General features: G+C 38.8%; 1 protein-coding gene across 3 annotated transcripts in view; it reads left to right on the forward strand.

Moving 5' to 3' along the window:
- Positions 1–26,927, forward strand: part of MTUS1 (microtubule associated scaffold protein 1) — a 141,281-nt gene that overhangs the window by 34,341 nt on the left and 80,013 nt on the right. For all 3 annotated transcript variants that reach the window (XM_019737997.3, XM_019737995.3, XM_088793339.1), the window contains exons 3-4: positions 6,927–9,164; positions 13,252–13,447. In XM_019737997.3, the coding sequence (XP_019593556.3) occupies positions 7,065–9,164; positions 13,252–13,447 (2,296 nt within the window). In that variant the 5' untranslated portion in view covers positions 6,927–7,064. The remainder of the gene's footprint in view (positions 1–6,926; positions 9,165–13,251; positions 13,448–26,927) is intronic.

The raw sequence follows: 26,927 nt of genomic DNA on the forward strand, positions 1-26,927 counted from the left end.
AGGGGTAGTTCATGATCTGGCTGTATGGCCTGCACAGGGAGGCTGCCTGCTAAAAGCCAGTCCTGTGCCAAGCCCCACATGGCTTTGTTTCAGATGTGCAGTGCAGGCCTTGTTTTTAAAAAGTTATATGTGCAGTTCTCCTTCCATGGAAATGACCACTTACCTAGGGACAAAGCTGCCACGAACTGGAGTTTCCCACTCAAGTTAAAAGAATGTATGATTTTAGGCTTAAAGTCTCTTCTGCAGTCTGTGTTATTTAAAACCAACGTTTCACCTGAAAAAGTGAGGTGGATTGCAGGATAGAGGCTGCAAGTTACCAATGAGAACAATGTCTTTGGGCTGATTCCTTGAATCAAAGCTCCACTTACCTTGTCCATGACAGAAGCCCTAATCTCCTCACATATGTGTTTTGCTCCTGCAAACTTCTTGTTTTTTTTTCTCATGGTTTGTTTCTTAGGTAACAGATACACAGTTTTGAGCAGGCCCAATAAATAATACCCCCTTTTCAAGACTGCCATTCAGGGTGGCTGAGCTGGTTGTTGAAATACAGACATTCTCCTGCAGCGGTGTGTGAATAGCCACTGCCCAAAGGCCCATGTGCTTCCTTGGGTTGCTACAGCCACTGCAGCCCTTTCTGGGTAATTCCTTGGATGTCCTCCACGATCCAACAACTGAAGGGTAAATGCCTGGCTCAGCAGGGGCCTGATCTCTGGGACTCTGCTCCAGCTGCTGTGGCCAGCACACATTCAAGATTGGAGTTAACTCTTCTGAATATTATTCCTACCTTCTTCCTCTCTCTGGTTATGATCCATTTGAGAAATAAGAAAAAGAGTAAGGTGGATAGACGGTCATACAAGTAGATGAAATTGTAGATGAATTATAATTACAGATTCTGTAATTGTAGGACTTCATGTATAATTACAGATACCAGAGCTATGTTTGAGAGACTCAGTATTCCCCCCTCCCCCCTCCCCTCCCCCTCCCCCCCTTCCCCCCCAAGTCACTGCAGTACAGAAACAGGGCTGGCCTCACCCGCGCCACCACCCCTCCCACCTCAGGGACAGGGCTTGCTCCCCGGGGGACCAATGGAACTTGTGCTGTGTTTCCGCAGGCTGCGGGGCTGGGACTAGGGGGAGGTGAGTGAGACACTCGCTTCAAGTTGGGAATTTAAGGGGTGCTCCCCAAAACCTGAGTGATCAGGATAAATAATACAGAGGGTGCCAAAAACATGTAGACACATTTTAAGAAAGGAAAAAATATTCAAATTGTGATACTCAATATATACCTATAACAAAAGATGAATGCAAGTCATGTTTGATTTCTGCAACTACAGGAGGTGCTCAAAGAGGTTACCCTCAGTGTAATTTTAATACAGTTTCTTTTTCCTTAAAATGTGTACTTTTTTTGGCACCCTCTGTATTTAATGAATTATTTTAAAAAATCAAAATTCATGTAGAAAGTCCATGACGAACATGATATCCAAATTTTAAAATAAAGGCAGGGTCAGTATTTCTGACTTTTCCCTTTGCCTCAGGTTTCAGTGTGGCTCAATGGGGCACCGTTACTGACCCTGTCTTACATTTAGTGCCTGGGGCAAATGCCACCCTCGCCTCACCTGAGGCCTTGCCCAGCTTGTTCTTCCTCCCTTTACAGAATCCATTAAGTCACTTTATTTCTCCTGGGTGAAGTGAGGCCAAGGACAGGAAAATAGCAGAAATGTTAATACTAACTGAACTTCCTCCACATGGAAGGCATAACCTCAAGAGGGAATTAGAGGCACTATTCTCCATGACGAAAAATTTCCAGTGATTGTCTATCAAGGAAGTATTCTCAAAAGTATAAATTAAGGGTTTAAAGTTAAGAAAAGTCTACTCCTAGTTAGAGGGAGCAATTGTATAGTGGAATGGTATAGTGAACTGGCTCTGACAGTCCACTCGTTTGATTGATCTGGTTGGTGAGACAGGTTGCGTTCTCCAAGCTCTCTGCTGCATCCTGGCAACTCCCAGGGCAATCCGTCCATGGACCAAGAGCGTCAGCTTCACCAGGGAGATGGATAGAAATGCAGAATCTCGGGCCCAACCCCAGACCTCCTAAGTCAATCTGCATGATTTTTTCACAGGAGACCTAGTTGATTTGTACTTGTTTTCTAAATAAAGTCCGACTCTGCTGTGGCTTGTCCATAGTCTTCCTTTTGAAATCTGCTAAATAAACCCGCCCCAGCTTCGCTCCTGCTGAAAGAGCTTCCCTGGAATTCATTGTGCTTTTAGGAAACTGACTGCTTATTAGATACTCTTGTGCTTGGTCCCTCAGGGTAAGATGTGTTTTACTAAATGACATGATGGAGGAGGTTGAATTTGTCAACAGGTAGGTTGTAGGAGTTAGTTTAAGAATTTAAGCCTGAACTGTGAAAAATAGTAATATAATGAGGCTTAGGGGTAAAACTGTTAGCTACCTTGAATGGTTTTAACGGGAGATAGGGATTTATGAGTATAATAACAGCACATGCTGATGACTTTTTGTTCAAGTGCTTTATTTCCTTTAGAATAAAATGAACATTGTAGCTTAGATATTACACATATGTCGTATGTCTTCTTTTTCGTTTTGGTGTCGAAGATCAGGTAATAGGTCGGGTTTTAAAGCCTAGAGAGATGAACTACTGTTGTGATTTGTGAATTCTTAAAAACTTTTAAGAAGACTGACATGATTTTATGACTTGAAAGCTATAAATTATAATGGTATTTGTGTTCAAATCTTAAAAGACTGGTATGCTATATGCTGACATAAATAAGGAGTAAAATTGAAGTCCTCTATGGCTATAAAGTAATGAAACTAGGTTTCACCGGTGACTTGTAGGAACAAATTCTTTATTTCATAATTACTCTATGGGGGAGCAAGTTTATCTGGATTAAGGTCAAACTATTGAGCTAGGCATGTCGGTAACTGGAGGACGTAGATGGTACTGAAGTATTAGCCCCTACTGCGTTTATAGTTCAGCTGGCAAAGAAGGCACACCGGTATCATGTAATCTAATAGTGGTCTGCGCCTAGCCTCTAATTTAGCCAATACATGCAGTTCATTTCTTCGAGGTGGTTTCCTCATTTGTAAAATGAGGAAGTTTGAATTGGATCTCTAAAAGGTCTTCTAGTATTATTATAATGGTAATAAATCAATTACACAATAATAATTTAATATAATGATTCAACTTTTCAGGTGTATCTATTCTCTGTAAGAAACAGGAATTTTTATCTTTGGGTAATAAACAATCACTTTGCTTAAGCTAAGATTTAGACAGTAACCTTATTTTTTCCCAAGGTGTTGAAATAGTTCAAATCTTATACTAGTAGTTCTTTTCACCATTTCTTTTAGTACATATTTATCAATTTTTTTAACCTTACACATCATTAGAGAAATACGTATTTTGGTAAATCTTTTTATTCAAGAGAAGCTACCCTATCATATCCTCAAATCTTAATAAGTAGGGAATTTGTTCTTTCTTGTCTAAAATAGTCTCTGAAAGAAGCATTTTCCCTAATGGCTCTCTTAAAAAGGCACTTGCTCATTCCTTTCTTTTGATAGGCAATGCTACCAAAGACAATTTGAGAAATTAACCCTTTGGATGAGAATGATTTACTCCAACCTTTTCTCTTTATTTTTTCTTTCTTAAACTTTTTGATTCTGCTTTAATAAATTCCCAAGTTAGTAACTTTGAAGGCTTTCCAAATTGTATTGCAATTACAGAAATACAAAGATATTCCTTGATGAGTCCAGTGAGATTAAGTCAAAGAATGTGAGTCTAGCATGTGGTAGAAACTTGGCTGCTATTCTTAAAGTAGGAGAGGAATGAAATTGGCCATAAGACAAAATGGCTAACTTTTTAAACTTTTCGACACAATCCCTGAAGTCAGGCTGGTCAACCCTTTGCTGTTCATGTCTTTATCTTCGATAGTGATGATGACTTGAAGCTATGGTTTTCTTTAGTGAATGGTGAAGTTGACCTTTCATCTCATCCTGGAGCTGATAAGCTGAACTTCAGAATATTTTTGGTATTTAAATCTCTGTACCACTTACTCTTTGCTCTTATCTACAAAGGTAGAAATGATTTCAGTAAATTGATTTCATATCAAAACCTGTCTTAAGTAGTTCTTCTCAATACATTTTTGGTGGTCTTTTCTAGATAGTGTTGCTCACCAAATTTAGAATCGATTTGTTTTTGTGACCTAAAAAAATCATAAACCCAAGTGTACTAAACAGTTATATGAAAGTTGAATGGTTGATATTTATTTTTTATTACTCTGTAAACTACTGTCTTGTAAATCTAGAATATTTAGATTTTAGTGAAATTTCACAACCATTGGACATGTTTTATATTACGATGACATAGGAAAATGCTTGGGAGACAATGCTGAACAAAATGTATAAGCTTTAAAAGTAATACTTAGTACATATATCTATTATATACATATATTAATATATACATTACAAATAATCCTGCCTTTTTTTAAATTTAACAATTTGGCAAACTATATCAAGAGCCTTAAAAATCGTATCACTGATGCTTTTATTTGCAGAAAGTTTTCCAAAGGAAATAACCAGAAGTAGTCAATGATTACAAAGGTGTCTAATGTAGTATGTTATTTATAAAGGAGAAAAACTAAAAACCTAAACAGAATGACGTGGAACTGGTGGCATAATTTATCCTATTATACATTTATTTAAAAAATAACTTGAAATGCTTTGCCATATGAACCATTTACTTTATTCAGTTTTTATCAGGTGGTTTTTACAAAAATCATCTTTTATGTACTTTGGAGGAGGGAGCTCAGGTAGTAAAAGCTCCATCGATTGAATTTAATAAATCTGGTTAGGAAGACAGATAACTTCTATAATTTTTGTTAGACGTTTCTGTTTGCAATACTCACACTTGCTTATACCAGAATCTTTTAAATGAATATTGTCCTTCATAGAAACAAAAAGGTGCAGCATATTTAGTGCTTTTTGAACTTATACCCCACACACAGAATTCTAAAAAATGATTGAATGTACTTCTTGATCTAAACATTTAACTTGAACATATTTCATACCCAATGATTAAAAATCTTCATTGGTTTTACAAAAAGTTTCATTGAGGTCCTAGCCAAAAAACTACTACTTCAGTGATTTATTAACTAGAGAACTATGATGGGAAAAATGACTAATTTACATTTTTCATCAGTAAGTAAATCATACAGGCCTTATTTTAGGATTCAGAATCTCTCTTTGAGTGTGTGTGTGACTCTGCATACGTGCTTGTGTGCACATGCATGAGTACAGTTGAGATAAACATTGCAGCCTTTCTTCTTTCCCCCTGTTCAGACTGGTTTCAGGATACATGGCCAGAAACACACAGAGCACTGTCAGTGAAGATACTGATCCTTGCAGTTCTTCCATCGTTTCTATTCTCCTAGTGGTATTTAGGTCACTGAAGTTTGAATACAGAGGAAAGATTGCAAAATAGAAAAATGAGATCTACTCTTAATTCACAAGTTTATAGGTCCCAGAATGTCACTGTTTTTTTCTCATGGAAATTTTATTTCTTCAGAAAAGAGCTGTGACATCCATTTGATCGCTGGTAACTATCAGGATTAGATCAGCTTGCCTGCCTTATTATTTGCAGTCCTAGCTTAAACATTTGGGCCTTTCTTAAGCACTTCTGTTTGACTACGAACATAAAAAAAATGTAGTTATTTGCAGAAATCCTTGGATTTGAAAGCTTTCCTGGGTTGTTTTAAATGATATTGTGTTAGTGTACAATTCGATAGTTTTCAGCATTGTGCAACCGTCCTCATAATCTTTAGAATGTTTTCATTACCCTCAGATGCAACACCATCCCGTTCAGCAATCATTCCTCATTCCCTTTCCTCCTTCCCCCTTTTCAGCTTTAGAGAACCACTAATCAGCTTTTTGTCTCTCTAGATTGACCTATTCTGGACATTTCATGTTAAATAGTATCACATAATATATAGCCTTTTGTGACTGGCTTCTTTTACATTGTATAATATATATTTTTTAAGTTATAGCATCCTATCCATGTTTTCGTATGTATCAATACTCCATGCCTTTCTGTTGCTGAAGAATATATTCCATTGTGTGCATGTATATTGTGTTACCTGTTTACCAGTTAATGGACATTTGGGTTGCTTCCACTTTTGGCTATTATGAATAATCTGTGAATAATCATGTACATTTGTGTACAAGTTTTTGTGTGGGCATTTGTTTTCATTTCTTTTTAGTAGATACTTAGGAGTAGAATTGCTGTGTCATACAGTAACTCTTAACATTTTTAGGAACTGCCAATAGAGTTCCACTTTATTAAGACTCAACAACTTTGAAAATGGAATGTGTTTGAGATGGGGAATGAAAGCAGGGAAAAGAGAAATGCAAATGCCCCAAATCCTCATTGATCTTTAGCTCATTTGTTGTGTCTGCCAGGTCTGTTTGGTAATCACTCTCCATGGAAACAATAGGGGACCCTTCTGAAAATGAAAAGGGCATTGTTACTAATTATCTCCGGACAATAGGCATAAATTGGAACCATCCTAGGCAAGTTAGGACCAGTGGTCACTCTGTCAACCACCAAGAAGGAAAGACTGTTGTCAGATTTAGCCTCCTCCTCTCTGACAAGTGAGACTTATTGGAAGTAGGGAGAAGGCATCTCAGATACGAAGTCAGACACAGGGAATTTTATCAGTGTCTTTGTTTTCCATTTTGCCTGATGCCCTGTAATGAAAAAGTATCTTTGAAAGGGGGTGATACTTTAGGTAATATCGTAATTACCCATATCCATAGTTGTAGGTTCTAAATGTAAAAAATAAGGTGATTGAAATTAGTCAAGGGGTCACATTAATTTTTCTAATATTTACTTGAGTCAATCATTTTATTTCTTCTAGGGAACAAGTCATTTCAACTTCAGATCGTCTTAGCTTTCAACTGTGCTGAAAAACTTTGGAGACAGTTTTTCCTTCCTTCTCATTTGAAAGAATTTAAAGAAGAAATAAAATGGCAGAGGTTTAAAGTTAATTTTCAGGATGAATGATGATAATTCAGATGACAAGACAGAAGATAAGCTGCAGTCCTTATTTATCAGTGATAAAAATGGAAACACACAGGCATACAACAAGAAATCACCACCTACACAAAACTCTGCAACTGACAGTGTGAATTGGAATTCTGCCAACCCAGAAGACGACATGGTAGTTGATTATGAAACCAACTCTGCTGTGGACTTTGGTGAAAATGTTTCTTTGAATCCTGAGTGTATTGAAGTACGTGATCACCAGAAGTCTTCAAGTGGTTTCATTAGTAAGGAGGTATTACATATGCAACATTCCACATGTCAGTCTTCTGCACAAGTTGTGAATACGGAACAGCCTGAGTACCTGCATTACAATTATCATTCCCTAGAATCATTTCAGGACCAGAGTGTTGAGACATCTCTGCCTTTTGTGTGGAAACCTAAGGATGATGATTTGAACTGTACCTACCTAGCTGCCTTGGAGCTAAACCAAACATTTGACATGAAAGTGGATAATGTTAACTGCACCTTTATGACACGTGATGCCATTGGAAAAAGTCAGTCTTTGAATACCACTGGAAATCTGCAGCCTACTGGCACGAAAAGTGGAAATAAACCTTTATCCTGTTCCATTCCTACATCTTCCCATTCTGATAAGATACAGGTGAGAGGAATGAGTTATGATACAGTTAGCTTTGAAGACTCTCAAGCTGCAGGATCAGAGGCCCAAGACACAACGTACACGGCATTTTCTGATGTGGTGATGCAGACTGATGTTTTTGTTCCAGATATTGGAAATCAGTGGCAGCATTCTTCAGGAAATGTCACCAGTGAGTACACAGATGGGCCACAGCAAACACTAGTTGGAGATAAAGAGATACAACCTCTAACACCAGTTTCTGATGGCATGGATGTTCCCAATGGGTCTGTGTTACAAGAGTTCTTTTGTTTGTCTAAAGATGAACCAAATAATGAGACACATTCAGAGAGCTCATACGGGCAAAAGGAAATGGGCCAAAATCTAGGAGAAACAGTCTCTGATTGTCTTATAGATGGTGAATGCCCTTTACTGGTGTCGGCTTTTGATAAATGTAAAGCCCAAGTGCTGAACCCAGAACATAAAGTCACTGTGGCTGACGACACACAAATTGTCTCCAGTGAAAAAGATTTGGGAACCCCAAATTGTACGGTAGAATTGATACCAAGTAGCCCACCAGGACAGAAGGTGGTGGCTGCTTCATTGGAACTGACTTGGGATGCTAATGATATGGTCATTAACACAGATAATACAATTTGCATGTCAACGCCAGTCCTAGAACCCATGAGAGCAACCTTTTCTATGTCACCTATTGAAGCCACAGAGAAATGTAGTCAAGTGGAGAAGAGTAATCGAGAGCTTAGAAATTTACCAAACTTGAAGGGGGCACCTATGAACATATCTAAACCTAATCTAGCAAAATCAACAACCAAGACGAATACCCCTATAGGCAACAAAGTTAGGAAAACCGAAATCATAAGTTACCCAAGACCAAACTTCAAGAATGTCAAGGCAAAAGTTATGTCGAGACCAGCATTGCAGTCCAAAGACCCAGCTTTATCAAAGGTCACACCCAGACCTCCTCCGGTAAGCAGTGCCTCATCACCCTCATCGCTGTCTTCCTCGAGACACTCGACAGTTTTGAGCAAAACACCACGGTCTGACCTGAATGCAGGCACAAAAGCAGAAATCCTAATTAACAAGACACATAAGCAGCAATTTAATAAACTCATCACTAGCCAGGCTGTGCATGTTGCAACTCATTCTAAAAATGCTTCCCACAAGGTTCCAAGAACAACATCTGCCGTGAAATCAAATCAGGAAGATGTTGACAGAGCAAGTTCTTCTAATTCAGCGTGTAAGACTGGGTCTGTGGCTACGTTTTTTCAGAAGATCAAAGGCATATTCCCTGTTAAAATGGAAAGCCCAAAATGTTTGGAAATGACATATGCTTCCAACATCGATAGGATTAGCCCTGAAAAGAAGGGCGAAAATGAAAATGGGATGCCTATGGAAAAACAAGAGCTAAAAAAGGAGCTTATGCATGAGACCTTTGAATATGGTTCTCTGTTTCTGGTAAGTGCAATTTTTGCCTGCTTCAGGGAACGGTGGAGGAACCTGAGAGATGTGTTAGCAATTGGTTATCCCCTCATAGTCAATAATGTTGCAGAATTAGGTGTGCAAATCTGTTTTTAGGTGTTAATATATTATTCAGTAATTCTTTCTCTTGGCAGTACATTGTAGAGTGTTAATTGGAAACCTGCATCCTGGGGAAAAAAAAAAAACTTTGAAGTTCATTATTTTGTATTGAGTATTAATGTTGCTTTTGCTGTAATAGTAAGCTAAAAGAACAAGTTATTTTAATATTTTAGTGTAGTCATTTGAAGTTAAACACCTGATTATAGTTTATGAGAAAAAACGGTTTGTTTATGAACTTTTAAAATGTATTGGGCTACATTTAAGAAATGGCTCTGGAGTGCTGGTAAACAGTATCAACATAAAAATAACTCCGGATCTCTTGTTGAGGAAGCAGCTCTGGGAAGTGGCGTCCTCTCCTGTGAACAGGAGTATTCTGGATTCTGCCTCTGATCAGCTAATGTGACTTTGGGCCAGTAATCTTTTGAGACCCAAAGGTGACATCTGATGTCTCTTGCAGCTTTCATGGGTTGATTCCTGCTCCATAAAATAAATAAAACCTGTTTTATTCTCATAGATAGTGAAAGAGCAATATGTTTTCTATAGCACCTGTCAGATATTTGGGGAAACTAGAGAGTTCCACTTAAAAAAGAATTCACGTGAAGTTCAAAGATTATTTTTCTTTAAACATACATATAGTTTTAACAAGAGCGTGAAGAAACTAGTTTTCTGAGTTTTAAAAACATTTGGCAGGCCACTCTGGGGTTGTGTGTACTCGTCCTCAGCCCTGTTTTTGGCAGTGGGAACTTAGTGTATTTTCAGTCCACACAGGCTTTTCTTGGGCTTGTGTCCTCTGCGCCAGGAATGGAGGTAGGTGTCAGGGCAGGAAGGCAGACGGGAGACATTTGTGTGGAGGACTCGTGTCGAGAAGAACGGAGCATGAAGTGTGGTCAAGTGTTCAAGAGCTGTTTAGAAGTGTTTTCAGGGTGCATAGGGGATTGTTAGGTCCTTTTGCAAGGAAGGTTAGGAAAGACTTGATGATACTCTTGAGCTAGATCAGTTTAGAGATGTTCTGGCTCTTACCATTTTTTTAGGAGGAATGATACACCACAATTATGTCTGAAGTAATGGGATTGCCCATTATTTCAAAACTCAGATTTTAAGATCTTTTGAAGTCAAACATAGAACTAATTTTATATCAGTTGTAATTTGATACTTTGCTGAATTACATTATAACGTCTGGTAATTCAGTATTCTTCGTTTGGTGTTTATAGATAGACACAAAAACAATACATGTATTTCTCCTTGATTTATGGGAGAGCTTTATTGTGTATCTATTGCCAACTGCCAGAAGAATTAACATAAAGTTTCTTTAAGTAGTATTTACCTTGAATATAAATTGGCTATATAATTTTGAAATTAGAAGTTTTTGTGATGTGTGCATTGAGTAAAGCTGAGCTTTATATTCCCTATGCAGAAGGAGGGCCTGTTTTTCAGGCTCAAGACGTGATACTGAAAAGGTGATAGAATCACAAGATTAAAATGGATGGCAATACAACTTGGAGAAGAAGCACTTTTTGTCTTAGAAATCTTGCAGTAGGGGTTCCCATATTTTCAGCACTAACACCTTTTTACTTATCAATTGGTATTTAAAAAAAAAACGCAACACCAAACTCAGTCTTTTCCCATGATAATGTCTTAAGCACAATTTCCTCTAATGTCACTATTTTACTTCTTACATATTTCCGTGTATCAGGGGGACGAGGCAGGGCAAACCATTGCAGGCCACAGGCTTGGTGCTAATTGCAGGGAGCTGAAAGAGTGAACATTTGTTTCATGTTTTACTCAGACGCCTATGTTTCTTGGTCACTTCAGCAGGACACAAAGGTTTGAAATCTGCCCTGGATCTGGGATGAGACAGTCCTAGAAGGATTTTCAGTGTGCTCGGTTGGTGTTGGGCTAAATTGAGCCTTGAATGGACTGAATCCTTAGGTGGCCTACAGTGTCACAGATGTTTGGTCAGTGTTTGTCTGAAACTAAAAACAAGTTCTTATTTGGTAGAAGGAGTTTGATTTTAATCTGGTGCAGGTTGAGCATAGCTACTGATGACAGGTTATGTTTTGGTGATCATGTACTGGATAAAGGGAGTGGTGAATGTTCTACAAGGAAAGAAATTGATATTTTTTTCAATGCCCGTTCTGGACCAAACTCTTTGCTCAGGTATCTTACATATTTTGTGTCCCTTACTTTTTCCAGTGATGTTTAGGTGCTTTATGTATTATCATTTACTCTTTCCAGTAACAGCAGGGCAGTTGTTAGCCACATTTGGAAGCTTCAGAGAGGTTACTTTGAAACACAGCTACTGAGTCATAAAATTGACATTCAATCTCAGGTCCCTTGACTTGAATCCTGGTCCTTTCTGCGTTATGCACCACAGGGTTTCAAAATCTTGTGGAATGTTTGCCCTGAAAGGCAGAGTAAGTCTGATTTGTTAAAGATTCACTTTTGTAAGTTGGTTAAAAGTTTGCTTTACTTTCTTTCAAAAAGTTTTCTCTGAGGGGTTGCCTTACCTGGTTTTACAGTAGAGGTGGAAGATCTTTGAGTTCGTGTACAAGTGCCTGCTTTTCTTGGCCAATTTTATGTTGCTTTTCAATGCTTTCTTTGGATATTAACCAAGTAAGTTAGTTTTTAACTCACTTAGTGTATGAATTCAACTGCCATCAGCTTGGGGGTTAACCTATCTCTATTGGAAATTACTTATGACTTATTAAACAAAGAAAGAAGGATACTAGTGCGCGATATGCAGCTTAGATGTTAAGAGCATGGATTCTGGAGTTAAATGTGGTTTCAAATTGTAGCTCTAAGTGACCATTCATTCACTAGCTAAGTGACCTCAGGCAAGTAACTTACTTAAGTATGAAGTATGAAGTAACTCCACGAGGCTCAATTTTTCTTTATGTAAAGGGAGAATACAAATTATAGTTTGCGGCACTGGAATTTCTTCTTTGAGTAAGGCTCAGGCTCTCATTTCCGATATGTAGAACGGGAACATTGACTGGGTACCTACTGTGTGCGACATATAATGGTGACTATTGGGATATAGAGAAGAAAGCCCCTGACTAATCCTGGTGCCCAGAGCAGTGGGTCCTTTAAGAGAGTAAACCAAAACGGGATGTTAAGGATTAAGTTGGGGCTTTATATAGGCTGCTGTGCTGCAGGAGGTGGAATGGAGTGGTGGCAGTGGGGACGGTTAACAGGAAGGCTCCTAGGGGAGATACCATGTTAGTCACTAGCTGGAACTAAAAGGGCAAGTATGAATTGGAAGGGTATTGCGAGTGGAGGGAATAACGTGTCCAAAGATGAAAAAACAGGATATTCTCATGAAGGGGACTCCAGGTAGTAAGTAGGTCGGGGCCAGGAGTGCAGAGCCATGAAGAGTAAGGAATCTGCTGAAGAGGATGGCAGGGGCTGCCCCATCCAGAAGGGGTTGGCGTATCTTATGAAGAAGAGTTGACTTTATCTGGAAGACAGAGGGAAGATACCTAACTTAGTTTGGACTTTAGAGGGATTACCTTAGCCGTAGAGCAGAAGAGGAATTGGAGGCTGGTGAGACCAGAAAGATCCTGAGGACATAGGTCCATAATCTTGGCAAGAAATGATGCAGGCCTGTCCCGAGGTGGACGGAGAAAGGCGAGAATGCCATCAAGAGGGGGTTAAGAAGGAAGAAAGGAAGCACCTAGAAACAGCTTTCATTGTTTAAGTTGGGTGCCGGGGTATGTTGTGGTGAATTTGGAAAGAGGTCAATTTTGAGATGGGTGGCTAAAATCAAGTTTTAGACACTGCTTCATGTTGACAAGTTGAGCAAACTATGAAGAGTTTGACTTTCTCCACAGTAAAAATGAAAATTAAATATTCATCTGGCATACCTGGGCTGAAACAGAGATTGTTTTTCACATAGCTAATACCACAGGGAAATGTTATGGGGAAGGTGTGATTGGGACTAAAACCTTAACGACTTTCTTTACAGGGTTCTACTTCAAAAACTGCAACCCCGTCAGGCAGGAATGTACCCAAGCCTGGCTCCTCCAGTTTGAGGAAGACACCAGGTCCAAAAGCTAAAGTGGGGCCTTCTGTCTCCTGTTTGAGGCGGAATATCGACAGCAGAAATCTCAATTCCGATCGAGCTTTATCTTCTCAGAGGATCAGGCGTGTGTCCAGTTCTGGTAAGAATAAAATAATTCAGCTTTGCCTTATAGTAGTTTATGAATTATTCCGATGTAAAATTAGGCATGTCAGAAAGCAGAAAGATGGGTTTTGGTTTTAGAATTAAAACATTTTGTCATTAAAGCATTTAACCTTTTGTAGATTCACCTCTTACCCAGGGAAGGTAGAAAAAAGTAGAAGACACAGCCCTTATCTTTGAGCCATGTAAAGGCTAGTTGGGAGAGATACGTGTATGTAAACCAACTTAATAATCTATTCAGAAGCATGCATGTATAAATATACAACTGGGTACCTGTTATGGACGAATAATTTCATTTTTAAATTTTTTACAAATAGGTAAGTGCTCCATAACATGTGTTATAAGCTAAATTTATAATGTGCCGTAACCACATGTGAAGAGGTTAGTTTTCTCTTGAATTTTGCTGGAAGATGTATTATAAATCTTTAGGGATATAAGGGTGACTAAAAAGTTAAACTTTTCTAATGTGAACTTGATGTTAGTTGTATTTTAGAAATAGTTTTAAAATCATACTAGGTTTATGAAATTTGAGAACTTCAAGAATAGCGGTTAAGTGTCTTACTAAATTTGGCAGGTGTACAGCTTTTTCTGTGTGACAAATCAGAACAGGAAATGGAAAAATCAGCCTATTTCGTAGGGACTAAGACAAAAAGCCTGCTAACCATTCCAGCTGACTGAGAATACTCTGCAGGGAACACCCCTTATTTTAACAGGTACAATCTTGAGCAAATTAAAGGCATGTCAGAAAGATTTAGAAGTAAGTTCTCTTGTAAAAATAGTGACTACTACTGAAGGTCTAAAAAAAAAAAAAGTGCCTCTAACATTGTGTGCCCTCACATGTGAGAACGCTGTATAGAAACTAACAAAACCAACCAAAGCTCAGAGGATCTCTTTACCTCTCCACGCCTTGGTATTTTTAGGCTTTATTTTCCAATCCTATTATGAAGCCTACTGTTGTGAGAAGCCTGTAATGTGCAGAAATGTTTTAAAGGTGATTTATTTTGACTTAGGCCTGACATGAAGGTCCTGAGGTTCTGAGGCACAGACCCAGGAAGAAGTATGGGTGGAGGAAGAGGGATTAGCAATATGTTTCCATTACCGTTTCCATCAGTCAGCTTGAGGAATTCATCCTTGGGGAGAAACACGGAAGAGAAGCTAAAGACACTGGGCGAAGCAGTGATCCTTATTTCCAGTGTTGCTACCGTGGGGGAGTTGAGGCATTAGGGGGAGTTGGTTCTTACTGTTGTGTTGCCAGATGATAGGAAGTTCCTTTCCTGCTTGGATGCGAGGAGCACGTGTGGTTTGGTGGCACAGAGAGCCATGGCCTCTGGCAGCCTGGTCTGTAGTTAGGAGCCCTGTGTCCTAGCATCGCTCTGGAACCCAGGAGCTGCCTGAGCAAGCAAATCATTTACCCTCTCTGGCTAAAGCCTTTGCATCTGTGGAGTGTGAGGGTTTGAGAATGTCAGGCCCTGTCACCTTTTGCAGTCCTTACCATTCTAGGGGCAATTTAGAGCTCCTATAAATTTCTGGGTGGTGGCTCCTACTGGTGTGATTCTCTGGACCACATGATGCTCAGATCTCAGAAAACCTGAAGTGCACCGACTTTTCAGAAATTAAGCTGAGACCCAGGGTATATTTTAAAAGATGGGATTCTTTTATGTAGGGAACAGTTCCACCAAAGAATGAAGCATTAAGTCCCCTTACTGTATACTACCTTAAAGGCAATTTGATGGCTTAAAGAGAGAAAAGTAGTCATAATGAAAAGATTGGGAAATTTATTAAGCTTTTATTAACCTGTATAAATACGTTTTATAATTAAGTTATACATCCAGAGTTTTGAATCTGTGTTAAAAACTGTATTTTACCTGATGGTTTTCCATATATAAACAGAAAAAAAAAAATAATGTAACCAGACGCTTTATGGATTTGCATTTGGGTTTTATATTTTAACTGTTGAAAGACTGACTTGATTTTGTTATTTATATTTTTTTCAAAAAATGAACAGCCACAAACTTGTTTGGATGTTCACAATAAATTGAGAGGTGTTTGTTGTGGGGGACAGGAAACTTAATCACCAGAGTTAAAAGTAGAACAGAAAATAGAGGAGCAAAAACAATGTGCCCTTAGATCATTGAGAGCATGTTGCCATTTACTGTACAATGAAGTGTTTGTGTATTAGAAAATTGAAACCAAATGGATATCCTCTGTACTCATACAAAGTTACTGCACTGAAAGGTAAGCAGCGGGAATGTTCCAGCCAACCTGGGGTTTTCAATAAATCCTTTCAGAGAACCTAAGCAGAAAACCAGAGCTGGAGTTCAAATGGACATTTTCGTGACGCTTTAAAATGAGTGTGAAAAAGAATTGTAATTAAACCCAGTGGGGCTGTTCCATTTGTCACAACCTGGACATATATATGAAACCAGATTATAAGTGGTGATAACCAACCAACTCCAAAGTATATCTTTGCTTTTTTGGAGTATCTCATCAAATAAGATGAGATAGTGAGGAAAACTCTTTCTAATAATTATAATGCCAATGATAGCAGGTCACACTTATTCAGTGTTTTCCAAGTTCTAGGCCCCTGTGTAAATCATTTCACCTATAAATTCATTTAATCCTCACCATAGTTTTATGAGGCTTAGCCCCATTTTTACAGATGAGGAAACCATCACAGAGAAGTTAAATAGTTCGTCAAGGTTATCAGCTAGAAAGTGGCAGAGGTGGGATTGGGTTCTAGAGTCCATGCTCTTTTTTTTTTTTTTTTTTTTTTTAATTTTTTTGAGGAATATTGGGGAACAGTGTGTTTCTCCAGGGCCCATCAGTTCCAAGTCGTCGTCCTGCAATCTAGTTGTGGAGGGCACAGCTCAGCTCCAAGTCCAGTTGCCGTTTTCAATCTTCAGTTGCAGGGGGCACAGCCCACCATCCCAAGCGGGATTGAACTAGCAACCTTGTTATTGAGAGCTCGCGCTCTAACCAGCTGAGCCACCAGGCCACCCTAAAGTCCATGCACTTAAGCTTCACATTATTAGTCTAAAGACACACTAGTAGTGTGTGACCGTGAGTTTTAAAAAATTAAAATTTTTATGCTCAGCGAATGGCTTAGGAATTGAGGCATTTCTTTTTTGAGGCCCTTGGCTTGAAATTCTGAATCAGTTTACCATGATATAGGTGATTTTACAGGGGTATTGAAAATTAATTTTGCTGAATGCATGACAGCTTAGTAAATTACTTCATGATCCATTCAAGCATCTTCAGAGACCTGCCTGCCACCTCTTTCAGAGGCAATACCAGTTCTTACCAGGTTTTAGATTATAAATGTGTGTGTGCCTTCACATAGACATGTAATTGCCCTTCCAGTGACCAGCCTGAGCCAGGCAGGATTACGGAAATAGTGCAAAATACACTCCCTGTCCTGTGGCTCCTTTAGCCTACCCTGGGAGGGCACATGCATGTTTATGCAGCAGTCACAGAGCAGCACAAAGGGCTGTATGTGTAAAGGGTGTGGAAAAGATATGGAAAAGGCTCCCATATGCTTTAAGACTTCGGAGAAAAAAATGTTCTGGGGCTTGTCTGATTTTACCAGGGCCTAATCTAAAGAAAGTCTTCATGAAAGAGATGGTCTTTAGTTTTCTTTTCGAAAAAGAGAAATAACATTTCAAACGGGTACACCTTTCTTTTAATCCAGTTTATTGTGGGTTAATAAAATAAATTCCTCTCCAACCAGGAGTACAGCCCCAACTTGTAAAGACTTGCCTATCCTGTAGATCTCTTCTTTTTTGCTAATTTGTTTCCTTAGTTGCTTTTGTAAACTGATTTTTTGTTTGTTTAGTGTTAAAGGGAAATTAAAATCTTTTCAATTTCTTTTATATTATTTTAGCCTTTTCTAGGCTTGAGTTTGAGGGAGAGAAGAAGCAAAATTATGAGAAATTTATTCACGTGCTCACATAAATTCATTATTAAAACCCAGAAATTATCATGTTATACTTATGCTAAAAGCTAACTTTAATGTGTTGCTTGTAGATATTTTTTATATTTGTATATAATTAAAACACTTTCTTTTTTCTAAAGATTTTATTGGGGAAGGGGAACAGGACTTTATTGGGGAACACTATGTGCTTCCAGGCCTTTTTTTTCCAAGTCAAGCTGTTGTCTTTTCAATCTCAGTTGTGGAGGGTGCTGTTCAGCTTCAAGTTGTTGTCCTTTCAGTCTTAGTTGTGGAAGGCAAAGCTCAGCTCCAGGTCCAGTTGCTGTTGCTAGTTGCAGGGGGCACAGCCCACCATCCCTTGCGAGAGTCGAACCGGCAACCTTGTGGTTGAGAGGATGCGCTCCAACCAACTGAGCCATCTGGGAGCTCAGCGGCAGCTCAGCTCAAGGTGCCATGTTCAATTTTAGTTGCAGGGGGCGCTGCCCACCATCCCTTGCGGGAGTTGAGGAATTGAACTGGCAACCTTGTGGTTGAGAGCCTACTGGCCCATGTGGAATCCAGCTGGCAGCCTTTGGAGTTAGGAGCATGGAGTTGTAACCGCCTGAGCCATCGGGCCGGCCCCAAAACACTTTTTAAAGAATGTATCTTACGGTTTCTTTACTTATGATAAAAATCATAATAGTACTGTAGTAATGTGTTTTGAGTGCAAATGATAGGGCCAGGCATTGTTCTAAGCTTTCTAAGTGCATCATTTCATTTAATTCTCACAGCTCCTGAGGTATAGATACGATACTTATCCCCGTTCTACAGTTGATCGATTGGAAGTTTTGAAAGCTTAAGTAACTTGCCCAGAGTTACCCCAGGAAGTCTGGTCCTGGGGTATCTGCTTTTAACCTCTATTATATGCATGCAGTAGTCCCAACACGCTGGTATTCCTTTAACAAGCAGCTATCGAGTGCCTGGTGTGCTGAGAATGAAGAGTCACAAGAGACAAATTCTTGCCTTCGTGGAGTTTGAATTCTAGTAAGGCAAGTCAGAAAATAAACAAAATACACTGTTTAGTATATAAGATGATGATCTGTGTTGAGGAGTAAAACAGATGTGAAGAGAGTTAGATTTTTAAATAGGGTGGCCACGAATGGCCTCACAGAGCAGGTAACATTGGAGCCAACACCTGGAGGGAGTAGGAGGAGGGAAACGTTTGGACATCAGATGGAAAGACTTTCCAGGCAGAGGGAACAGCAAGTGCAAAGTCAAGATGAGGCAGTCTGGGGGGTGCCTATGGAACAGCGAGCTGCCCAGTGTGTGTGGTGGGGCCTGGGGCCCGGGGAGTGAGGTGGAGGCCAACCAAGCAGCACCTCGTAAGCACCTGGGAGACAAGTGTCTCACTTCTCTCCCTTACTAACGACATCACTGTAAATTCTTAATCATTTTGCAGGTATTCCGCACAATTTTTCTCACTTGGCAAAGTAATTCTAGAGATGATTGCTATATGGAATGATTCACAAACCATGTTTAATATGTAACTGTGCAATCTCTTATTTTTCCGTTCAAGAAATATTTTGAGTGCCTGCTACGTGCTGCACGGCCTGCTAGGTTCTGAGAATACAGGCATGATTAATACCCTTTTAGTGAGCTCACTCGTTGGAGGGTGAGGTGAAAAGGGGTGTTTCCACAGATCATTTGAATGCAAACCCTTCATTTTTCAAACCCCTGCTGAACCATCCTGGCTTCTGTGACATTTTGCGTTTATTGGGCTGTACTGTGATTATTTTCTTGCATATCTGTCTCCTATAAAACTGAGATTCATAAGGATAGAGTCTAGGTCTTAGTTATTTTTATATTTTCCAGTACTCAACACAGTGTCCCTATTATGCAACAGGTGTTGAAAAATGTTGCCTGGCTTGATCTGAGTGGAGACTTGTATGAAGTACTGTGTGTTCACAGTAAATGGACACCACTAAGCCTGAGGGAAGACAGGAGAAGAACAGTGACATTTGAACTGGCTTTGGAATGTTCCTGGAGGAGTTGGCCAGGCATGGAAGGTTTCTGGCATCCCCAGGGTGCAAACGTAGAGTTTTGAAAGGATGTGGTGTGTATGGGGAGAGTGAGCATGCCATGAGCAGACTGTGTGTCGGGGTAAGTGATAGATGAGCCTCAGGAAGGTGAAGGCAGGTCAATTCTAATAGTCTAGACGCAGACTCATAAGAATCATACCAGAATTTGGGAATTGAAAGCAGAGTGAAAATATTAAAAATGTTTTGGAGGAAGAGGATCTGGTAGGCTCTATGGGTGGTCAATAATCCTAAGTGTCTGGTCAGCTTTCTTGTTTCGGTGTCCATGAAGCAAAATAGGGACTAGAGTAGCAAGAAGAAGTGGTCAGAAGAACAGTGGGTCTAGTTTGGGTCATGCTGCATTGAAGAGACTAAAGACTGAGACGTACTTCAAAGGGGTGTGTGCATGTTTGCTGAGGTTTAAGACAGTACAGATGTATAGAGGCTAAGGAAGCCTCTGGGAAAAGAGTGGATAAACATAGAGCACCAGGGATGGCTGTGACAACCATGTGATGGAGGCATCGGGATGGATCCAGTGCACAGGCAAGTAACTCTTTGAAATAAAGAAGGCAATGGTGAGTAAAGTTACGTTGGTTTCATGTGTACAGTTCTGTAATGCATCATCTATATATCATGTGGTGTGTTCTCAGTTCTTCCATCACCATGTATTTGACCCCCTTTACCCTCTTCTACCATCCCCTCTCCCCACTTACCCTTTGGCAACCACCAACTATTGTCTGTGTCTATGAGTTTTTGTTTGTTTGTTTGTCTTGCTCCTTTGTCACCCCAATAAACTTTAAGAAAAAAGAGAAAAAGGCAATGCAGTAGTGTGTAAATATAGATCCACTTGGAGATTAAACAGAGGTTTTAAAAGTTAAAATTCAGAGTAGCAGCTGTGGAGAATGGGCTGGGCAGCTTCTTCTTTCTTTTATTTTCCAACTCACTTTTATGAAGTTAGGTGATTTTGTTCAAGTGAGTTTGTGCACATGTTATTGATTTGCTTATTTTTGCAATATTAGAAAAGAAAATAGACTTAAGAACATGTTCGGTTTTGAATCTCAGTGATCTCATTCTTCAGAGTAGCTCTGCTAATGAACTTGGCTTCTAATGAGCCAGGAAGCTCACCATGTGCCCTCCTTGTTCTTATTAGGAATTCTTAGGGTGAGTGCCAGGCGAACTCATTCATGACCAGGTAAATAAATTTGCTGATGAACGTATGAAGACCCTTGTTCATCTTTGTATGGTAGCCATGGAAAGGATGCAACCCCTCTAAGTCTTTGGTTTATTACACCCTTAGTTGCAGGACGCATGTTCCCAGGCCCGTGATTTATGGAGTTATGTTTGTTTAATTTCCGCCTGAAGCAGCAGACATCTTGTGAACACACTTGCAGAGGCAGGTACTAACAGCATCACCATGAACACTATGTTTCTATGTAATTCAGGTCATCAGGAAAACCTTGCTTTGTGGGATGTTCTTGTTTCTCTGTCAAATTATCACCCTCTTAAGAATTGTTATGTTTTTGTTGTGACTCACTTGTACTGCCATGACTTTTTCTTTCACGCTTACTCTTGAATTTAAGCAAACGGTAATGGTTATGCAAAGTACAGTTTCTTGTACCCTATTCGTAAAATATTGCCTTGGCTAACTCAAGAATGTGGAATGCTAAAGTCACATTTTGCCATATACCAGGGGTGCCACAAAAAATGTGTACACATGATTTGTATTCATCTTTTGTTATCAGTATATATTGAGTATTCCAATTTTAATGCAGTTTTTTCCTTTCTTAAAATGTATATAATTTTTGGGGCACCCTCTGTATAAATGTAGAGTGTTACTGAATTATTATGTTCTGGAAGATAATTCATTCACTTCACAGGCAGTATGAGAGAGTATACTGTGCACGTCACACTCTAGACTCTGAGGAATCGTGGGATGAGTAAGACACGGTTCTTGCCCTCCAGGTATTATCAGCTAAATAGGGGAGACGATGAGTTCATCCCTCATCACGTCTGCCCTTATAATACTAAAACAAACGAACTATAGGATTTCAGAAGGGGGTGGATAACCAATACCTAAGTTTGGTGAAATTCTTTCTTGCTATGATAATAGGCAATTCTATAATAGTATAATAGAGGTACAACCTTATATAAGTAAGGACTAGTCTTGGTCTAGTGTTGATGCTTTGTGCTATTTAATTTTTGCCACTGAGATCCCAGAAATAAAAAGGATATATATGGATGGAAGCATTTTTCTGGACTTGGCTGGTACACTAGGAAATAGGAATGAAGGAGCAGTTAGGGTTGAGAGTATAGAATGCAAAGATTGAGGGCATTCAGTACAGATGTGTAGACAGATGGAGAAGAGCATGTGGGTAACTAGGACACAGTGCTTTGGTGTTCAGGCAGTTGGCAAAGCACACAGGGCCAGACAGAGCTCTGGTCTGTCAGGGTCAGGAAGGGAACGTGGGACCATTGCCCCAAGCAAGGCAAACCTTGTTCTACCCCTCTCCTATCTGGAGTAACTGGTTAATTTGGATAGCTCATCAGGTTGCCACTGTCCCCTTCCCAGTAGACTATTTAAAAAATATAGTACTTTAAGTGAAAAGTGGGGAGGAAAAAAAAATAAGCCTCACCTTTAATCTCATCAATCCAAATAGTTTTGAACATCATAATTTATAACTATTCAATGCCTTTCTTTTTGCACATTCTCATGCACAGATACTTACATATATTTAACAGGGACAAACAGTTCCTAGTATTTTACAGACTCCATACCTAACAGTCAGTAGGCACTTTAGTTAAATTTTCTTTTTCATTTTAAGGTATTGTGCCTATTTTCCTAGATTCTTAAATGTTCTTTAATAACATGTTTTTAAATGGCTGTACAACATTTCATCATCTGAATGTGCTATGATGTATTTCTTCAGATTCCTTTTGACATTAGGTTGTTTCTAGTATTTTTTTAGTATGTAAACAACTCGACACTGAAGAACTTTGTTCATAAGTACCTGAGCTGCTATGATAAATTCCCTGGCTACATTCCTTTTGGTGGAATCAGAGGGCGTGGCCTTTTTAAAGGCTTTTAATTCATGTCACCAAGTTGCCCTTCAGAAACAGCATACATGTCTGTGCCCCTACTCTGAGTATATGAGTGTTTTCCCAACATCCTGGCCAGTATTTTGACATTTCTAGCACTCTTGCCAAATATGTACTATTTAGGAAAGTGCAAAATGTTATTTTAATGGGAATGTACTTGGCACTCAAATATTTATTGAATAAATGTAGATTCTATGATCAAAGTGCTGAGGTACAGAAGTGAATAAAGATCAAAATGTTTCCTCCTTGAAATTACATTCTGTGGGAGAGAGATAGGCTATCTATACACAAGTAAATAAAGTGTATAAGATGTTTGATAGTGTAAAGTTCTAAGGAGAGATGAAAAATACTAACACACAGAAAGGGGATATGAAGTGTGTGTGTGTGTGTATGTATGTATGTGTGTGCACGCACACACACATGTGTGAGAGGGGACAGAAATTTTGGTTAATGTGGCCAGGGAAAGGTGGCTTTTAAGTAAGGACCAGCTATATGAATATCTGGATGAAAACCAATCAGAATGAACAGCGGGTAGAGTCTCATGAGGTGGAGTTTGACTAATGTATCCTAGAAATAGCAAGGAATAAAGAGAGGAAAAATGCAATTGGAGGTGAGGTTTGACAGGTAGTGGAGTGGCAGGTCATGTACAGTCTTGAAAATTATAAGGACTTTGGCTTTTAACCAAAGTGACTTAAATTTTAACAGGATCACCCTGATAGTTATGTGGAGAATACGTTGAATGGGGGTGAGGACCAGGGAGCTCAGTGAGGAGGCAGTGCTATAATCACGGCAGGAGGTTGTGGCAGTGGGGGCTGGTCAGATTCTAGGTATACACGCTGAAGGTAAAATCAACAGGATTTTCTTAGATGAGATGAGAGGGGTGAGAGCAAAAGAAAGGAGTCAGAGAGGACTATGCACATTTTGGTGTGAGCAGTGGAAGGGTGATATTGCCATTAATTAAGATGGGGGTGGAGTTGGAGTTGGATATCTGGAGTTCAGTTATAGTGATATTAAGTTGAGATGAAGGATATGTAAGTGAAAGTGCAGAGTAGAAAGCTGGATATAAAAGTCTAGAGTACATAGGAGAAGCCTGGTCTATGGATATACATTTTGGATTCCTCAACATTGGATGGCATCTAAAGCCACTAAACTGGATGAGATCACCAAGAGAGTAAATGTAGAAAGAGGACAGGTCGATGGCACCTGCAGTACTACAAAGCACCTCTGGGATACTCCTAAGCTTTCAAGGGCTAGGGAGATGAGGAGGAATCACAAAGGAGACCAAAAAGGAACAGCCAGGAAGGTAGGAGGGAAGTCAGTCAAGCGTGGTGTTCTGCAGTGAACATCAGAGCACATATATCTTTACAGATAAGCTTTATTTATGGTGGCCGAGATATGGAAACAACCAAAGTGTCCTTCCATAGATTATTGGATAAAAAAGATGTAGTATATATGCACCATGGAATACTATTCTGCCATAAGAAAAGATGAAATAATGCCATTTGTGACAACATGGATGGATCTTGAGATTATTATGCTAAGTGAAATAAGTCAGACAGAAAAAGTCAAGAACCATATGATTTCACTGATATGGGGGACGTAAAACAGAAAACAAAGGAACAAGACAAACAAAAACTCATAGACACAGATAATAGTTTAGTGGTTACCAGAGGGTAAGGGGGTAGGGGCGATGGTAGAAGAGGGCAAACGGGATCAAATATATAGTGATGGAAGGAGAACTGACTGTGGGTGGTGAACACTCGACGTGATATATAGATGATGTATTACAAATTGCACAGCTGAAACCTATAACTTACCATTATCACCCCAAAAAACTTTAATTGAAAAAAAAAAAAAAGTAGTGTTCTGAAAGCCAAGTGAAGAAAGTGTTTCGAGGAAAAAGAAGGAATCAACTGCATCAACTACCGTAATGGGACTATGGTAGTTAAACCAATTTGATTTAAACCAGAAGGTTGTGTGTTTATTTAACAGGAAGTCAAGAGATAAGTAGGCAGTTCCAGGTTTGGTGATTCAATAATGTCATCTTTCTGTCCTGCTCTTCCCGACTCAGCATGTTGCTTTTGTCAGTGACTTTTCGGTTTAAATAGGGTCCAAATGTGAAGTCCTTCTGCTACTGTGTACAAAGGCTAGAAGCCAGGGACAGCGGCTCAGAGCAGGTGCTTCCTCCTGACATGCCTATCCACATTTATCAGGGAGGAAAAATTTTATTCAGCGTCTTAACCCCTAGCACTCTTTAAGTCTTACTGGCACAGCTTGGATCACAGAGTCGCTCCTAACTTGAAGAAAGGTTGGGAACACAAGTATTTGGCGTTTTAATCTTTTCTATAGGATGTGAGCAATGCAAATAGAGATTAAGAATAATAATTGGGGAGCCAGGAAAAGTAATAGACACAATCAGGTTAAATGGTTAAATTAATAAAAAAAAAGTTTGTATTCACTATTTTCAGTTACTCTCTTGTTGGGAGCTTTGGCTCACTTATATTTTAGGCCATATGATTCTTTTTTGTTGGTTTGATATTGTCTCGTCTTTTGTCCTGTATTTTATTTACTCTACGACTTTTTATTTTGCATATGGTGATTTTAAAAATTTCCATTTTTATATTGTCAAATACATCTTTCCCTTTAATTGTTCCTATTTTTTATGCTTAACAAGACTTCTACTGACAGAGAAGATTGATCTATATTTAATATCATTAATTTATATGGTTTTGTTTTAACCCCTTTACTTTTTAACCCAATTTTATTTTTTTTGATGGTGAGAACTAGTAGTTTATATTTGTGTCACATACTGTTTGCCAGGTACTCTTGTAAGCATTTTAAAAATATAAACTCATTTAACTCGCACAAGAACCTATGCAGTAAGTACCACTATAATCACCCCCATTCTTACATTTGAGGAAATAGAGCCTCAGAGAGGTTAAGTAACTTGCTCACAGCCACGTGTAGTGGAGCTGAGTTGTAACCTAGGCAGTCTGGCTCTAGATTGTTGACTTTTAATCACTACACCATACTGCTTCTCAAACTTTAACTCTTTTAACTTCAAATATTTTAATATCACAAATGAATGTCCCCCTTATCCTATTCTGAATTTTTATATTTCTGAGGTTTATACACCAGTTTGTTAGTCTGTCAATATAGTTTTATGCCAGTAATAAACTTTTGCTATTTTATAATATAATAACTAGTAGCACAAGTTTATTCTCCTAATTTTTGAAAGTTTTTTTTATTGTGGTAAGATAGATAGTACATAAAATTTACCATTTGAACCAATTTTAAATGTACAGTTCAGTGGTATTAAGTACATTCAAACTGTTGTTCAAACATTGCCACTGTCCTATCTCTAGAACTTTTCATCTTCCCCAACTAAACTCTTTACCCGTTAAACACTAACTCCTCATTCTCCCCTCCTCCCAGCCCCTGGCAACCACCATTCTACTTTCTGTCTCTGAATTTGACTACTCTAGGTATGTCATATAAGAGGAATCATATAATATTTGTCCTTTTGTGACTGGCTTATTTCACTTAGCATAAAGTCTTCAAGATGCATGCATGTTGTAGCATGTGTCAGAATTTCCTTTCGTTAAGGATGAGTAATATTTCACTGTATGTATGTGCCACCTTTTGTTTATCCATTCATCTATCAATGGGCTCTTGGGTTGCTTCCACCTTTTGGCTATTGTGAATAATGCTGAGACGTGTGTACAGATGCCATTTTAAGATCTTGCTTCCAATTATTTGGGTATATATTCAGCATTGGAATTGCTGGATCATATGGTTCTATTTTTAGTTTTTTGAGGAATCACCCTACCATTTTCCATAGTAACTGCACCATTTTATTTTTCTACCAGCAATGCACAGGGTTCCAATTTCTCTGCATCCTTACTGACATTTGTTATTTTCTGTTTTTATGATAGCCATTTTAATAGGTGTAAACTGATACCTTACTGTGGTTTTGATTTGCATTTCCCAAATGACTAATGATGTTGAGCATTTTTTCATGTGCTCTGTTGGCCATTTGTATATCTTTGGAGAAAGGTCTACTCAAGTCCTTTCCCCATTTTTTAATCAGATTATTTGTTTTGTTGTTGACTTGTAGTCTTTTTCATTTTTTTATGCTCTAGAATTTTTTGGCTATTCTTACTTATTCTGGGCTAATTTAAATTGTTTTAAAAAATTCTAATTCTTCCTTTAAAAACAAACACATGTGGATTTAGATGGGAATAGCATTCAATTCATATATTCAGAGAAGAATTAACATGAATGTCTACTTATTCAAATATTTTATGCTCCTTATTTTTGTATTTTTCCACAATATGAGCACATTTTGATAAATTTATTCATAAAAACAGTGTGTGTTGAAT

Source organism: Rhinolophus sinicus, chromosome 16 (assembly GCF_057876585.1).
Source record: "Rhinolophus sinicus isolate RSI-liver-muscle chromosome 16, RSI-T2T, whole genome shotgun sequence".
In the NCBI taxonomy this organism is placed as follows: Eukaryota; Metazoa; Chordata; class Mammalia; order Chiroptera; family Rhinolophidae; genus Rhinolophus; species Rhinolophus sinicus.